This window comes from Nestor notabilis, unplaced genomic scaffold, assembly GCF_000696875.1.
Source record: "Nestor notabilis isolate BGI_N333 unplaced genomic scaffold, ASM69687v1 scaffold1867, whole genome shotgun sequence".
In the NCBI taxonomy this organism is placed as follows: domain Eukaryota; kingdom Metazoa; phylum Chordata; class Aves; order Psittaciformes; family Psittacidae; genus Nestor; species Nestor notabilis.
Genome location: NW_009935893.1, coordinates 141,167 through 157,469, shown reverse-complemented (window position 1 = coordinate 157,469; position 16,303 = coordinate 141,167). Strand labels below are relative to the sequence as shown.

At 40.2% G+C, this 16,303-nt stretch overlaps 1 protein-coding gene across 1 annotated transcript in view; it reads left to right on the top strand.

The window, feature by feature from the left end:
* Positions 1-5,731: 5,731 nt before the first annotated feature.
* Positions 5,732-16,303, top strand: part of UST (uronyl-2-sulfotransferase) — a gene marked incomplete at its 5' end in the record, with an annotated part of 141,098 nt that continues 130,526 nt past the window's right edge. The window contains one exon of the mRNA XM_010018040.1: positions 5,732-5,817. Within this exon, the coding sequence (XP_010016342.1) occupies positions 5,732-5,817 (86 nt within the window). The remainder of the gene's footprint in view (positions 5,818-16,303) is intronic.

Below are 16,303 nucleotides of genomic sequence, written 5' to 3'. Positions count from 1 at the left end.
TTGTATGAGGCTGCATACCAGTCCTGAACCATCTATGAGCTCCAAAAACGAAGAAAGTTTAAAAACTGCCAGGTTTTCCAGTAATAAACTGGAGTGTTGGGATTTGCACAGATGAGGTCTTGCTTGTTGATGCTGCCAAGGTAATCCTGGCTCTCTAATCAAAAACCAACTCCAGCAGTGAGAGGAAGCGAGATGAGTCTTCCCTTATATGAGTAAGACAGAAATTGTAAATCTTGGATAGCCCAGTGGCTTTTGGGGAATGCACTGGGGACTCCGTTTCCCTGCAGCTATGGTGGTTTTGCATTGCTTTGTTCTTCCCTGCTTTGGCTTGTGATATATACATGCTTCAAAATGCAGAAATGAGTATTTACAAGGGCTGGTAGCAACCCTCTAATGGCCAATAAAAAAAAAAAATAATCGAATACATCTTTTGATGTCCAGTATTTGCAGAGCAAACTTGTTCATGTCAATTAAAGCATGTCCCCTTCTGAACTCCCCAGGAGCCTGCCAACAGGAACACTGGCATGTGGAAGTTGCCTGTGCTGTGGCTTCCTGTGCAAGATAAAAGACTGAAGTGGCCAATTATATGCTTAAAACAATCTCTAAATTTCTGATTACTCTCACTTTCATGCTGCGGGAAGCTCTTGGGTATTTTCTGGATGTGCCTGGTAGGCCTAAAGTTGTCTCAGCAGTTACTTTATTTTGGATGTGTGGAGGAATATAACCATAATTTTGTTAAATAGAAGCAGCAGAGGGAAATGTGAGTATTTGGGGAGGTTGTAACAAAAATTTTCAACATATTTAAAACTAAACACAAAAGGAGACTTTTAAGTTGGGCTAGTGTGAATGGACTTTATTTTGGTAGGGTGTTTTGGGAGTTTATTTTGTTTAGGTGGGGTTTTTGTTTGTTTCTTTGTTATTTTGGTTGGTTTGTTTGTGCTTTTTCCTGGTAACATGTTAAGAGAGGAACAAAAAAGAAACACTTTCTTGTGTTTCAAAGCAAACAATAAAAGTGACTGAGGGTGTTATGTATACAAATTTTATTCCTAAACTGCAGAAGCAGGAGGGGAAAACAACAGTTGGGATTTTTTTTTTTTTTTTTTTGAGGGGTTGGTTTAAATTTTTTACTTTGGTAATACTGCATTTGTATCTAAAATGATGGAAAGCACAGAATTCTTCAGGGCAAGGGCAAGCTTTTCTAAACAATAAAAGCACCTAGCATGCTCCATTTAGGCTGACAAAAAGCGTGATGGATTTTTATGGCCAAAAGGGTTGGCTTACCCAGTTTTGTTCTGCACATGGATCATGAATCCTTGACAGTTTTGAAGACCCTGTGAGTAGGAGAAGCACACTCAAGGAAAGACAGGTCTATGGATGAGGTTTACTGTATGGTGACACAATACCTGTTTCTGAAGTTAATATGCTTTTAACATATTAAGGACCTGGTCTTGTTCTTACTGACAATTCTTTTCTTATTGTTTTTGAGAATGCATAGTGTTCTCAAAAGAGTTTTTCCATTTTGTTTTTTCCGTGGCTTTTCGGTGGATTGTTTAATTCCATTGCACTTGGAATTTATTGCATTTTAAAATTCATTAACATAGTAAGGAATTGAAAGGTCAGTTTAGAAGCTGCTTCCTAAAGCCTTGAAAAGAGATGATCTGAACCAAAATGACAAGTCTGTAGCTGTATCTTTCTTAATGAACTTCTGAGCTTCCTCATTTTGCTATTGTGAATTTGATATGTATTATCTTGTAGTTAAATTACGTTTGGACTTATGTGGCTAAGATCTCAAGTTATAAGTAGGCTTTTTCTGGGAAGACAAAAGATGTGCCTCGTCTCCAAGAAGCTTTTGTTAAAAGGCTGCATGGTTTGCTCATCACTCACAGCTTGTCTGATTGTAAGAATATCAAAGCTCTACCTAACACATGATGCTGTCAGGGAATACTCTAAGGAGAACCAGAGTGCACCTCATTTTATGAGCAGCTCAAGCCTTTTCCTTTCAAAAAGATGAAGTGGTCACTGGGCTACGTTATCCTGGCTGGCCATAAAACACTCTGTGCAGTAGCATCATAGCAAAAAATGTTTTGAGACTGTGTGAATGTGTTGTGGTGACATTCTAAATATATTTGGAAAATTGGACAGCATTTATTCAAAGATGTATTTTCTGCTTTTAAAATCTGGGAATCAGGTGTACATTTTTCTGTTTCATACTGTCAGCTGTTGACAAGGGATTTAAAGGATTAATTCAGTCCCATATGAGAGGGAATATTACTACAGGATATCTGGCCTGAAATATATATGGTGTATATATGGCAGATAGGTACGCCTGTGAGAGGACCTGTCTGCTGATTAAATGGGATGCTCCACTTGTGCTTGGGAAGAGGAGGGAGGCTGCAGTTCTTTTCCTTGACAGACTTCATGTGACGTTGAACGAATTGCATGTTAATTCTGTCTGAGCTAAATCCCCTGTTGTCCAAATGACGCTTTGAATATAAGCATGTAACGGAATATGATATTCTCATGTATTACAGTGATTGTAGCCATAGAAATACTTAAAGGAAAAAGATGCTTGTGATAAATCCTTTTGTTGTGGAGGGATTTTGGCCACATCAAAGAGGTAAGGCAGATAGAGTGTGTTAGAAGGGAGCACCCATGTAGGCTGAGGCAAAGTCAGTGGTCCAGTTGCTTTTCTTTTGAGGGTATCACACTGTTCATTAACACAGTCTCTGTGCAGTTTTACTTCAGGAGTTTTTGCTATAACTGATTTCCAGAGTCTCATCAAAGGATGTCAATTTTTATATGCGTCCTCATATAGAAGACTTAATGTCCAGGAAAACGTAACCAGGTCACTTATTTCTTGTTTCCAGTGGTGCTGCTTAGACTTGATTTGCAAAAAAGAAAGTAAAAATGCAGTTTCTTAAAGCTTCATTCTCCCAAAGTGAATGGCAAGCACTTCGTGGCCTATCAGGGAATACTCAGCCAAAATGAATTGTGGCTGTCATGGGGGAAAAAAAAAAAAGGTGATTGATGCAGTGCTTCTCATATTTTCGTATGAAATTAGGGAGGAGGAAGATTGCTTTTGCTTAGGGTTTGACAAAGAATGATAAGTGTTAAAGTGTGCCAGGAAGGGAGATTTTCCCTATGAGCAGAGTAACTTGTACAAAAGCTTCAACACTTAATGCTCTGTGGAGAAAATAAAGGTTGTCTGCTTTATTTTCTCTCCCCTTAACTCTCATTAACATCGTGCTAGCTCTACTGCACTGATTCCTGATAAAATCATGATTTTGAAATCAATAGCATGTGTCAAAATAAGCAGTGACAGTAAGTGGAAGCTTTTCATTTGTTATTTAAATATAGGTCTATATTGTCAAAATTTATAGAATTTATGATGAAAGTATAGCAGAGTGACTTGATTTTGATGTCATTTTTGGTGGTAACACTCCATACAGTGTATAAAAGCACAACACATTTATTTTTCATATCTCTCATTTTTCCAGTCTCCTCTTATATCCCCTGTTTCCAGTTGGTAATCGATTCTTTCTCCCTCATCCTCTTCTTCTGATCCCATAATATATATGATAACGAGGGATTTCCTTATGTCTAGCAAGAAACTGGAATTACTGAAATTGCTTGTGTGTGTTCTGTATGATAATCACCCCATTTTTTGGACACAAATTTGGGGCACTTAAGAGTGGCTTTTTTTTCTGGTTTGTTGTCATGTGAAAGCACTTTTAGATAGTTAGCTTCTGGTTCCTGTAACCCATTCAAGAACACTGCTTGTTATTTTGGTCTCGTAGCTGTCGCTCTGTGCAAACACGTTTGCAGGTGAGATGTAACTTTTTCATCTTGGACTGGACAAAAAACTCTGTTTATAGTGGTTTTGGGGAAGTTGTGACTTTGCACCTGCTGCTGACCCCCTGTGATCACTGTTCTAAATTGCAGTGCTGTGAAAGGAAGCCCTGTGTGCTTCCGCTGTTACCAGTGCAGCCAAGGGGGTGAATAGCCACTCTGTGTGCTCATGCAAGTGTGTATGAACACAGTTACCAAAATAAACTACTGCACTGTTATTCAGGGCAGATCGTTTTTAGGGATGCGTTCACAGCCCTTTTTTACTGGATTGTCTTTCCTGAAGAACTGGGTGGAGGGGGTAGGTCCCCCTGCCCTTCCTGCGCTGTTGTGCTTTCGGAGCAGTGAGTTTTGGAGCCAGGGCTGCAAGGGTCTAGGGACTGCTCATCCTTATCATGGAAGCAAGAAAGGGACAAGAATCCTTTTGAAATTGGTGATAATTTAGTTCCTCGCTGGATCTCACTGTAAGATTTGTATCTGGATTTCCTGCCTTACCAGTGGGGAGAGAGAGAGCCACTTCCAGATCATGACAGTGTCTGATAGGCATACGATGCGAGTAGGATTAGTCTTTTTGGAGATGTCAGCCATCTGTAGCCTGTTGCTGTTAACTTGGAAGGGAACAGCAGACTTGAGTATGCCAGTGCTGCCTTTCCCTGGGCAGTGGAGGTGCTTGCTTGTAAGGCCTAATCTGACCAGTGCAGCAGTGCCTCAAAAGCATAACATAAAAGCCTTTCTTCTTTTTTTTTATTTTATTTTTTTTGTTATTATTATTTTTTAACTTTGAAGTGAAAGCTGTGGGAAGTGATGACACATGACTTTTCACCAAGGAAATTTTCCCCATCGTTTTTGGTGAGCAGGCAAGTAGATTTTCAAACATGACTTATGTTTATATAATGAGGCATTTGTTTTTCTTTGTTTTAGAATCTGGGTTAAAGGATGTTTGGAGACTGTAGGGGTGGGTAGGAAGTGGAGAGCAATTATTTGGCAAAATTTATTTTACTCTCTTGCTCTCTGTAGAGCTGCATGGAGGGAAGCAGACCCTCTTGTGTAGAAAATAGATGTTTGGCTTTGTATGTGTGGAAGCATAATGATTAGGTTTGTATTAGGGTTTCTGAGTACTAATGCTTCAGAAACAGACATTTGGATGCTTGCCAAAGCTTGCTTCTTGTCGCACTTAATGATTCTGGGTAGAAGTCATCAAAAGGCTGTGATGGAGACCATGGCAGTTTGAGTAAAGCAGCAGTGCATCTCTGCCATATGAAGTAGTATGGTTTAGCACCCCTGAGAATGTTTATTTTAAAAACCTTTACTGGTTAAGTGGATGATTGGTTCAGTTTAATGTATCTGCCCCAGAGGGAGGATGCCAACATAACCTTGTACTCATACAAGGTCACTAAACTGCTAGCAAGTGACAAATCTGTGACAGGAGCTGCCAGCGGCTGGATTAAAAGCTGCTAGTCAAGGGGATTTGGCCTATTATTTCCTCTCTCGCTCTTTTCCCTCCTCCCCTCCAATCTTCCTGGAAAATCCTGGACATCTGTGGAGTCCTTGTAGCTTAACACTAGGTGTTTCTAAAATCCATACAACAAATCTGTAACAAATATGTGAATGTTTCATGGCTTTTGCCTAATTACTACTAGGTACTATTGTGAAGTGTCTCTATTGTTTGGCTTTTGACTGGAATGCTACGTTACTTTGGAGGAAACTATGATTGTCTCAAAGATTTTTGCATGACATTTCAGCCCAGAATTCAAAGCTTGTTCTTGAAATCTAAGTTCTGGTTGCTTGTCCTTGTAAGATCTCCTAAACCTTGCTTGGGAATTCTTGTGCAGATTAGAACTTCCAGTGTTTTTCTGATTAGACTTTTTTTCAATTGTCTATTCAGGGTATGAAGTTGTACACTTTGCTCAATGGCGGTGACTTGGCTGAAAAAGACACAGGACCTGAAGAAATTGGGGCAGATAAGGAGATGTGAGAGGAAAACAAGTCTTAGGATGTTGTTTCAGGAAGTATGTAAGAATTGTCCCACAATATACCAGTTTTAGCTTCAATTTCAGGTGACACAGTAATTTTATGAATATCTACATTAATCCATCAGTATTATTGTGGCTTTGTTTATCTCGTACAGTACCAATATACTCTTTTTCTTCAGTCTCATTTTCTCTCATCTGTTTCTTTTACTACCTTTTCTGCAGTTTTTTTACTGTCTTTTACTGCTTTTTGTGAGCACACCCTTTTCCTTCCACTCATCTAGTATTTACAGGTAGTTGCCCAGTCCTCCTCTTAATCTGTTCCTCTACAACACCAGATGATGTTTAGTAGTTGGTTTCTAAATCATGTATTGCTGGTGGTCCTGCTTCCTTCAGCCAGGTTCTCTTTCCTCAGTGACTTGCATTATAAAGCAAATATTCTTGCCTCTTTTGTCTAACCTGTGTCTAGAGATGAGCCATCTGAATCTATGTTGAAAATCAGAAGGAACTGTGGTCTTAAAGTGTCCCGTGAGTAGCCCATGGCTTTGCATTCTTAAAAGGTAAGGAAAAATGCTAATGAGGTACTTTGAAATACAGAGAAAGATCCTGGAATGTTGGTAGACTTCTTCTGTAAAACTTTGGTGAAGTTACAGGTAGAAATTGCAATCTGAAGATTGGGCAGCACAGTGCCAAAAAGAGATTTTTAAGTGGGAGAGAACTTGCAGGGGGAAGAGGGGACAGGCAGGCATCTTGATGATTAGAAAAAAGTACCTGAGATTTAGATTGTCTATAGCTTGTCTATAAGGTCCTGACTTCTTTCAGAGGTTCCCTCTGAAGTCAGCAGGGAGGGGCAGAGGTATCTCCAAAGAGCAACTGAGGCTATTTGTATCTTTATGTTAGCAGAGCCCCTGACTTGTGCATGGAGAAATGCTTGAAGTTTGGTGGGAAGAATCTGGGTCATGATAGTATTTATTCTTAGAAACATAGGTTGAAGACTAGTGGAAGGCTTCCAAAGAGGAGGAGCGGGGAGAGAAGCCTGGAAGTGACATTACCAAGATTTTTTAGATGGATAGGTCACTTCATGTCAGTGTGTCATTGAAACCTGAGTGCTTAGGGTGCCTAAAAATAAGGACTACATAAAGCAGTGGAAAAATAACACTTCAGAGGATACCTATCCCTGCTTGATGGGTGGATTTGATGCAGTGTTTGATGCCGTGTTTGTTTCTCCTTAAGTCTTGCAGTTCTGTGAAAAGAGTATGCGACAACAGTTTTGATATAATATGAAATGTTACAGCAGACATTGTAAGGCAAAAGCTGTGAAATTGCTGACTTCTCAGTTCCTTTCATATCTGCAGCTGATTGTTCTTTCCTAGCAGAACTCTCCATACAAATGTACAGATGTCTTTTGTGTTGCCTGTTGGGAGATATCACAGTAAGTAAATTAGGAAGAATAATAAAATAGCTGGGCCTAAGTCCTACCACCTGTAGTCTGAGTTTTTGGTTTGGTGGTTGGGTTTTTTTTCTTTTTTGTGTTTTGCTTGCTTGGTTATCACTGCATCTGTGCAACAGGCAAATAGAGGTAGCTGCACACATAAGTGAATAGGAGCAAATGTATTGGCTACCTTTAGGAACAGGCATGGAGGCAGGAGAGACTGAGAGTTAGATGCAGTCTGAGGATGTATTGCCACTTACTAGCTTGAGGAAGTGTTGAAATCAGAGGCAGTTCAGGAGGAAAGTGAAGTTTTGATGTTTTATGTGAATGAAGGAGGAGCTGCTGTAGATACATCCCCCTGATTGTTGTGTGTTTTCCAACCAGTTTGATTTTCTGATAGAACTAAATGATTTTCAGGTACCCACACAGAATGGTTGAGGTTGGAAGAAATGTCTGGAGGTTATCTGATCCAACCCTCTGTGCTTAAGTGTGGTCCTAGGGCTGGTTGCCCAGGACCATGTCTACACAGCTTTTGAATACCTCCTGGGATGGAGACTCCACAACCTCCATGGGCTACCTGTGCCAGCACTTGGTGACCCTCACAGTGAAAAAGTGTTTCCTGATGTTCAGAGGAAAAAATGAACATGATTTGAGAATGTGCAGGGGCAGTCCTTTGTAAAGTAGGGGCTTCTTAGGAGGTCTTTTTCAGCACATACGAGAGAGAGAGAAGAATCCGAGTAAATACAATGTACTTTCATATTGCCTTTCTGTTGCAGATTGTTTCTTAAATCACTTTTGAGCTGATGGAAATTCATGTTAAGAACTGGATAATACTACCCTCTCTTACATACGAAGTAGCCATTCTCAGAAGTGTACTTAAGTGAAAGCTTCGTTCCCAAACTGCAAGCTGTCTACATTGCCTCACTCATAAGGACCAAAGCCTATCAGTCAATTTCATCCATCGAAGAATATTTTTCTGGGGATTCAGTTGAACTTGGCGTGAGTTATTTAATCTTCTCATAAACAGTCTTACTCTATTAAGGCTGTTGCATTTTCCTCTCTAGTTTTGAATTTGATACTTGTCTCATCTGATCAACGAGGCAAATTTTGGCAAAGCTCTGGGATTCTTTGTACCTCAGCAGTTGTCTGTTCTTTGCTCTGTGCTACATGGAAACAGCTGACAGCTTTGGTTTTTTAATTTTTTATTTTTTTCTTGGAACATTTTAGTTCCGAATGTTAGAAGCTGTAAGATTTTTAAATAGTACCCAGTGTCTTTCACCTTCTGACCCCACCTCAAATACAGCTGAAGTTGACAGTAACAGCATCTTATTACTGTGCTGAGGTGCTCAGTGAGCTACATGCAGTAAGTTCATTGTGTGAGTTGTTATGATACCATTGCTGGCACTGCCACCTTCCTCTACGCTCCGCTAGCTCAAGGGTACGGCATTTCATGCCGGTGTGGGAGTGTACAGCGGCAGCGGAGGATCCAATGGGTTTTATCTGGTGGGGATCCCAATAGGCTAGTGCACTTTCTTACCCATTTCCATGTGCTGTGGTTCTGGGCTTGGTGCAGCATATACCCTGTCCGTGCTACGTGCAAGAGGGAAGTGAGATTCAGAAAGATGTTACTAGAGGGTTATAAATCTCACGGGGGGCATGTACCCGACTGTCCCCAGGGTAAAAGCTGTACCTACGTAGTGGATTTCTTTGTACTACCCTATTCCATAGTTAGAGGTGTGTGTTCGTAGCTAATGCATCAATTACAAATTTATTCTTTACTAAAAAAGACTTAAGAAAAAGCAAGCTTGGAATTTCTTCCTCAGGTGTCATATCATAGATCAAGAAATCTTTCAGTTTTCTGCAAAAGAAGCTGCCAAGTGTCCTCTTGCTTCCTCTTCGCTCTCACTACTGGCCAGAGAGTACAAGTGTCTGTTTTGTATCCTCAGAGAGCAGTTTCCATCTAGCATGTCAAAAAGCAAGGTAAATATTAACGCTTTTTTTATTTAATGGGCACAGAAAGGCCACATGCCTTGCTGTTACTTGGCTGATGAATAGCAGGATCAAGAATAGGGACATGACTCCCTGCACTCTTGGAAGGGCAGGGGTTTGCCTGGAAACATGTGCAATGTGTCTGACAAAACAGTGATGCTCAGCCACATGGAAACTCAGCTACTTGCCCTTATCTCAGCACTTACCTGCCTCTTCTAGCTGGGGTGATCTAAGTTTGTACAGTCTGTGAGGTTCATATCTGCATAACATTCCTGAAAAGTAGTAAAATTGTCTTTCTGATGGGGCTTGCTGAAGCACAAGATGGTTCAGGGAAGTGTAAAACCAGATGTATGTAACTGTGGAGCAGCTTTTACCCAGCAGAGCCTCTACCTAGCATAGGTATGGAAACTCACATTTTCCTGTCCACAAGCAGCACCTTGTTAGTCTTTCCTCACCCTATTCCAATCTTCAGGGAAGCCTGCTACTGCAGAGCTGTAAGTCAAGCTTGGGGACTCTGAAAATGGCAGGGAAGCGTGTGGGAGGGAGTGATAGCTGGGAGAGCAAAAAGTGGGGTGAAAACAGGATAGGTTGCTGGGTAAAACTTTCCTGATTTAAGCTAGAACAGCATACCTGTTAATGTATTCTGCTTAAAATGAGCCTGCAAGAGACAGGAATAGTACTGGGAGAGCAGATAAGTGATAAATGGCACGTTAAGGAGCCTATTCCCACTGAAAAGTACTTCTTGCTGCTTTCTGCAGCTGTCTTCAACACCTCGGTGGAATTTGCTCACCAAAGCCTTTACTGTGGGTGGAAAAAGTTGTATTTGTGGCATGGGTAGATGTTAGAACAGCTGCTTTATTTAGCCAGCACAGCTTAAAAGCTGTATAGTCAGCTTCAGAAATGTTTCCTTAACTTATTCTGAAGATAGAAATATTTTTAATACAAAGGAGCTCCTAATGCGAGGGAGGCGATGAAAGGCTCATGCAAATTTTGTCCATCTGTTAGGCTCTCTGGCTATTTTTGGCTAAAATTTTATACCCACAGATTTCCTTAATTCTGATGTAACAGTTGCGTTGTATGAGAAAAGTGACCAGAGAACTTGTTTTCTCATTCAACAGAATCATTACTGTGTCCCGAGCACAAAATAATTATGAACCTTTAAGGCAGATTAGTCAAAAGGCTTATGCTGTAGCTCTTTGCTCTTGCAGTGTGATTATGATTTGGCTCACAAAGCATGAAAATTTTCTGTTTTCAAGCAGAGTACTCTGGTTCTTCAGTTGGATTTCAAGCTTGAAATTTCATTTCTGTAAGAAATAAATGTGGTGGTCTCAGACTATTCTTTTATAAATATGGTCAGCATCAGAGAAAATAAGAAACCCACAATGATTCAATATCTATTCAGAGTTAAAAATGACATTTTTAGCTATTCAGTTATAATATGGCCCTGGTGAATAGTATTTCCTTGCTCATATTCTATATATAACAAGTACGGTTTGCACTCGCTTTCTCTAAACGCCCATGCTTCACTTCTGTTCTAGTCTGCACTCCTGATCCCTGAGTGCACTGGGTCCTGCTCACTGGCCAGGCATCTCTCTTACTGTCAAGATATCTCTTATTTGCTTTAGTGGCATGCTGGTGCAGGGAATAGTTCATGGGTTGCAGAACTGAGGACTTTTAGTTCCTATTGCCACATGACTAGGTAGATTTCTTAGTACAAACCTATATATTGCAGTTGATCATGCCACACAGAGGTCGCAAGACTGTGCTGGTCACACCTATAGTTTGGAAAATGCTCCTGCTCAGCTGGGAAAGAAGAATGGCGGGAAGAACAAAAAAAGAGGGAGATTGTAAGCATTCTTTCTCTTTCCTTCCTTCACTATGTTTTTGGACACTTTTAGCAAAGTGATATTAGCACTAATGTGAGACTTAATGTGTTCTGATTCCTGCAGCTGTGAACCACAAAGGACAGTTTATAGAAAATATAAACTTGTGAAACATTCTTTTGTGTGCTTTTGAATGCATAGCAATTTCTTCGGGGGAAAAAAAAATTGCTTTACCAGCTTAAAATCGTGGAAATAAAAGGAGTTTAGAACTGGGTAAAGTTTGTGTTAGGCAACTAGAAAGTCAGAGTTTGCATTAATGTTCTTCTTGCATGAGTGTTAGCAGCTTCAGTCTGTCTGTGACATCTGCTGAGAATTACAGTTCAGTAGGGCCTGATATTTATTTTCTTTAACTAGAAATAACATAGAGTGTGTGACCAAAGTAGGTTTATTATACTGGCATATATTGAAATTTCTTAGAATTTACATTTCATTATTTAGTATTATTTTATTTATGCAACTCTATCTTAAGTTTGTTTTATTTGGAGTTCAGTCTCTAGTGCCATGTTTTCTTTTTTAGGAGGAAGGTCTACTCGATTTGTTTCTTCAGTAGTAATTTATTTTCTGTGTGCAGAGGTGGTGCAAAGCCTAGTTGCTGGGTTACAGGACTTTTTCTGTAATAGAAATAAGACCTAATCTGCTTCTGGAAGAAACAAAAATAGTAATACATGTGTGTGAATATATGTGTGAAAATAGAAATCGTATTCTAGGTTACAGGTTAAACAGTATGTAAGGATGCTGCTGTTCATGCACAACATAAAGCTGAGGCATATGCAATACATTGTTTAACTCCATGCTTTCTTCTTTGTCTTGCTACTTGTCAGTATTTGTGTCCTCCCTCTGAGATAAAAATGAATAAGGAATGATGGTTATAAAACATTAAGGCACTTACCCTTGGATCTCCTTTATCCATGAGGTTCAGGTGAGAAAAGTTTTGTTTATCTCTTACATCTCTGGTAATAGATAGCTGGTATTAAGCAAGGATTGAAGTAGTTTAAATTTTGTGTATAAAAAGGGTTAAATAACTAATACATATTCTTAAGATGAAAATGTCCCGGTTGCCTGTGAATGTAGGTACCACTATGCCTATGAAGAAATTTGTCTGAGGTGCTGTTGAAAGTAATTTTGGGTTGTCTGGCTGCTCTCCTCTTGAAATTCAGGAGCTGAGATGGCAATGAGCATGTCTTGCTCCTGTAAAAAGTTGCTTTATACTGCAGAGATCTTAAATATTTTCCTAAATATTTGCATGTGAACTCACTGATGACTTTCTGATAAGAGACTCCTACAAGGCATTAGCATCAGCAAAAGGAAAAGTAAGGAAAATGAGGGCCTGCTGCTGAATGGGGACAGAAAAGGCTAACGTACTTCACTTCAGCCTTTACTGGTGAGATTTGCCTTCAGGAATCTGAGCAGGGGAGGCTTGCCCTCAGATGTGTAAGATCAGGTTAGGGAACACTAAAACTGGATGTAGATGAGTCCATGGGACGTAATGGGATGGACCCATGAGTGCTGAGAGAGCAGGCCAGTGTCACTGCAAGGCCACTCTTGGTTATCTTTTGAAAGGTTGTGATTGAAGGAAGTTCTTGAAGGCTGGAAAAAACAAAAGTCAATCTTATAGTTAAGAAAGCCAGTAAGCCTCACCTTGATCTCCCTGTGATGGAGCAAATAATTGTACAAACCATTTCCAAACATGTGAAGGACAAGAAGGTGATTTGGGATAGTCAGCGTCAATTTATGACGGGGAAGTCATGCCTGATCAACCTGATGACTTTCTGTATTGAGCTGACTGTGTAAGTGGATGAGGGGAGAGCAGTGGATGTTGTTTGTCTTCACATTGGCAAGGCTTTTACCTCTTGTCTCCCCTGGAATCCTGGTAGATGAACCGATGGAGTGTGGACAGAGAGGCTGAGTGGCAACCGGCTGAAGTGCCAAGCTCAAAGGCTTGTCATCATCAAGTCAATTCAGACAGAGGCAGTTACTAGTGGTGTATCCAAGCATCACCACCAGGGCCAGCACTGTTCAGCATCTTCTTTAGTGACCTGGATGATGGGAAATGGTGCACCTTCAGCAAGTGCATGAAAGCTATGGGCTTAGCAGAGTGAGACCGGTGTAGGGCCACTAAGATGATTATGGGATGGAACAGGTGTCATGTGAGGAGGGGCTGAGAGACCTGTGACTGTTCAGCCTTGAGAAGATCTTACCAGTGTGTATAAATATCTTGGGGGAGTAGTAAAGAAGATGGAGCCAGTCTGTTCCCATTAACTGTCCCCTGTGACGGAGTAAGAGGCAGTGAGCACAGACTGAAATATAGAACATCGCATTTAAACATCAGGAGATACTTTGTTATGTGAGGGTGATTGAACAGTGGCACAGCTTGCCTTGAGATACTCAAAAAGCATCTTTGAGGAGCTGGCCTCATTCTGAGCAGAAGGTCAGAGCAGGAAAGAGGCTCTGCTGAAGTGCCTTCCCACCATACCATGCTGTGAGGCCGTGCTGCTTGAATCTAGTGGTGTGTGCTGTCCTTCCAGAAACTTGTTGAGGAGTAGGAGTGAAAAGTCAGCTCTCCCGTGAAGTGTGGAGAAAATGCTTCCTCTCTGGTGCTGGGAAATGAAAGGGCATAGAAAAAGCATTCATCATACTACTCTCTGTTTCTCACTGGAGGTAAAATTAAGACTTTGCATACTGTGAGAGGAGTTCTGTCTCTGTAGCCAGTTTTCATTGTTTGTTGTGCTGTACTTTATGTGGAGCTGTTTAGATTCTAATGTATGCATGTGTTAAGGAAGATTGATATGATAGAAATGTTGCTGATTAGTGGCAGGTCTAGGAATAGAGCTTGGGTCCTAGTATCAGTCTCAGCCTAAAGGAGATTGCTATGTCAAAATTGCATGTCACATTCATAAATCACTTCTAAGACTTGAATTTTTTCAGAACTCTGGAAAATTATTTTCTATGAATTGATTATTTGGACATGGAGGAATGTAATTTTTGTGTGGCAAAGTGAAGGACAGACTTCTTGACTACTAACTACTTAACTTTAGACACTTAGTCTTTTAAGCTGGTGGAATATGCTACTGCAGACTTTTCTTGATCATAGTGTTTCATAGATTTCTTTTAGTATCTGTGAGAAATCTGTCATCTTGCATCGTGTCATTATCAAAGAAGGATACAGTAAGTGATGAAAGAGAAAAATAAGTAGTGACTTCGGTAATAAACTTTGGTTTCTGTTTTACACACCATTAAATATCCAGTTGAACTTGAGCCTAGGAACCAAAATAAAATAATTTAAACCTATGGTTTACTGTAGCTGAAAACATTTAGAAATACTTTTTGATTAGCTTTTGCTTGTATTCTACAAAATTACATATTTCCCAAGAAGAGTCTTGGGTAATACGTGTGTCTAAGCACAAGGGAGAAAGAGGCTGGATAGGAAATCCAAGAGAGGATGTATATGATCATGTTAGGAAGAGAGTGCTTCTTAGTGATTCCAGTAATCATTTACCACTTACAGCACGATCACTTTTTTTCCCCTTCTTTCTTCGTATGTTTTTCCTCTTGGGTCAGTAGGAGAGTGGTTTCTTAGAGTGGGGGTGTAGTACAGTAAATCCATTGTGCCTCTAGGATGTATTAACTTCAAAAGATAGGATGCTTCAGTCTTCTGGCTCAAATCAGACAGAATCTAGCCTGCTTGTTTTTGTTTCTCTGACTCCAGTGTGATTCTATCTTGCAAAGGCATGGTCCAGTTCTTTCAAGTGAAAACTGTTGAAGCAGATTTGTTTCAATGAAATTGATACCTCTGGCAAGTTGGATCTAGTTCAGATGGCTGTGCCAAGGATGGAACTCTTGAAGTTTAAGGAAACAAAAGAAAACAATATTTTCAATTATAGTTTAATTTAAAAAAATATAGCAAGCTTAGCTTAAAATTGCATGTGGATTGACAGCAGAATTGCTATTGTGTTAATTTATTTACTAAGATGAGCAGTCATTTTCCTTCACACACATGACATTCATATTTGGCACTGGTAAGCATTCCTATCTGAAGGAATTTTTGTTGGTTCTTTTCAGCTCTTTTTCTGTTTCCTGGACTGAAGGAAGAACAGTTTGAGTACTTTTGCATCCCTTTTGCTACATTCCCCGTGTAATTGCCTGTGTTAACTAGTTAATTGGCTAAGAGATCCTGGTGAAGTTTTAAAGGAAGCTTTTGCAGGGTCAAGACTGAAAAGGTTGATGCTGTTTCATCAGGGCAGGCTCTGATACCTTTGCAGAGGTTCAACGGACACAATGATGCTGCAAGTTGACAAAGAATTCAAAGAATAATTCAAATGATAGAAGTGAGATGTATAATTGCACTTAGTTGATTTTTCTTCTTCTTCTTTTGTCTACTTCCCTTTCCTCAAATGTCTTGTTAGATTGTAGAAGTCTTTCTTGTGATGTTCTCTGTACAGAGTCTGCTACTGAATCACCATTAGGTAAGAGGTGAAGGACAGTTCCAAAAAAGCCCAACATCTCAAAACCAGGAAAAAAGGAATACAAAAAGGATAAAATACTTAAAAGAAGACTTGTGACCTTTGTGGAAGGATACCTGTCAAATTTTTAATTACTCAAGTAGATTAAACAAGAGGGCAGCAATTCTCAGATAACAGTCCTGTATAACTGTCCCTGAAAATCGGCAAACACTTTGTTGCTCTGGGAGCAGGGACATACCCTGTTAGTTGCAGGCCATGGAAAAGATATGTTACCTTTAGTGTGGCTCCGCTGTTCCAGTGTCCCTTCAGCTGACTTTTTGATGTAAACTGGACTCGGTGACATTGTTGGTGGACACTGGCATCCAGACTGCAAGCACAAGCCAGGCTGTGATACTGCACCACTGCCCAGTGGTCATTTAAAGCTGACGCATCTACAGTCTGAGAAATAAACAGTAGCAATAAAGAGAGTTGGGAATACATACAAGCATTGATAGCATGAAGTGAATAGTCAGTACTACTTTGTTATGGTAGACTCATGCCATTTTTACAAAGCCACACTTGGTTGCTCTGTGGACCTGTACATGCTGTTGCAAGGAATAGGACATTTCTCTTAAGTAGCCTTTGGGTAAGCACGGTTTCTCAGCTCTTTGTGAGATGGTGAATTATGATACTCTGGCAGCAAGCATTCCCTAATCCACTGTGTTTGTTCTTTCAGGCTGCCTT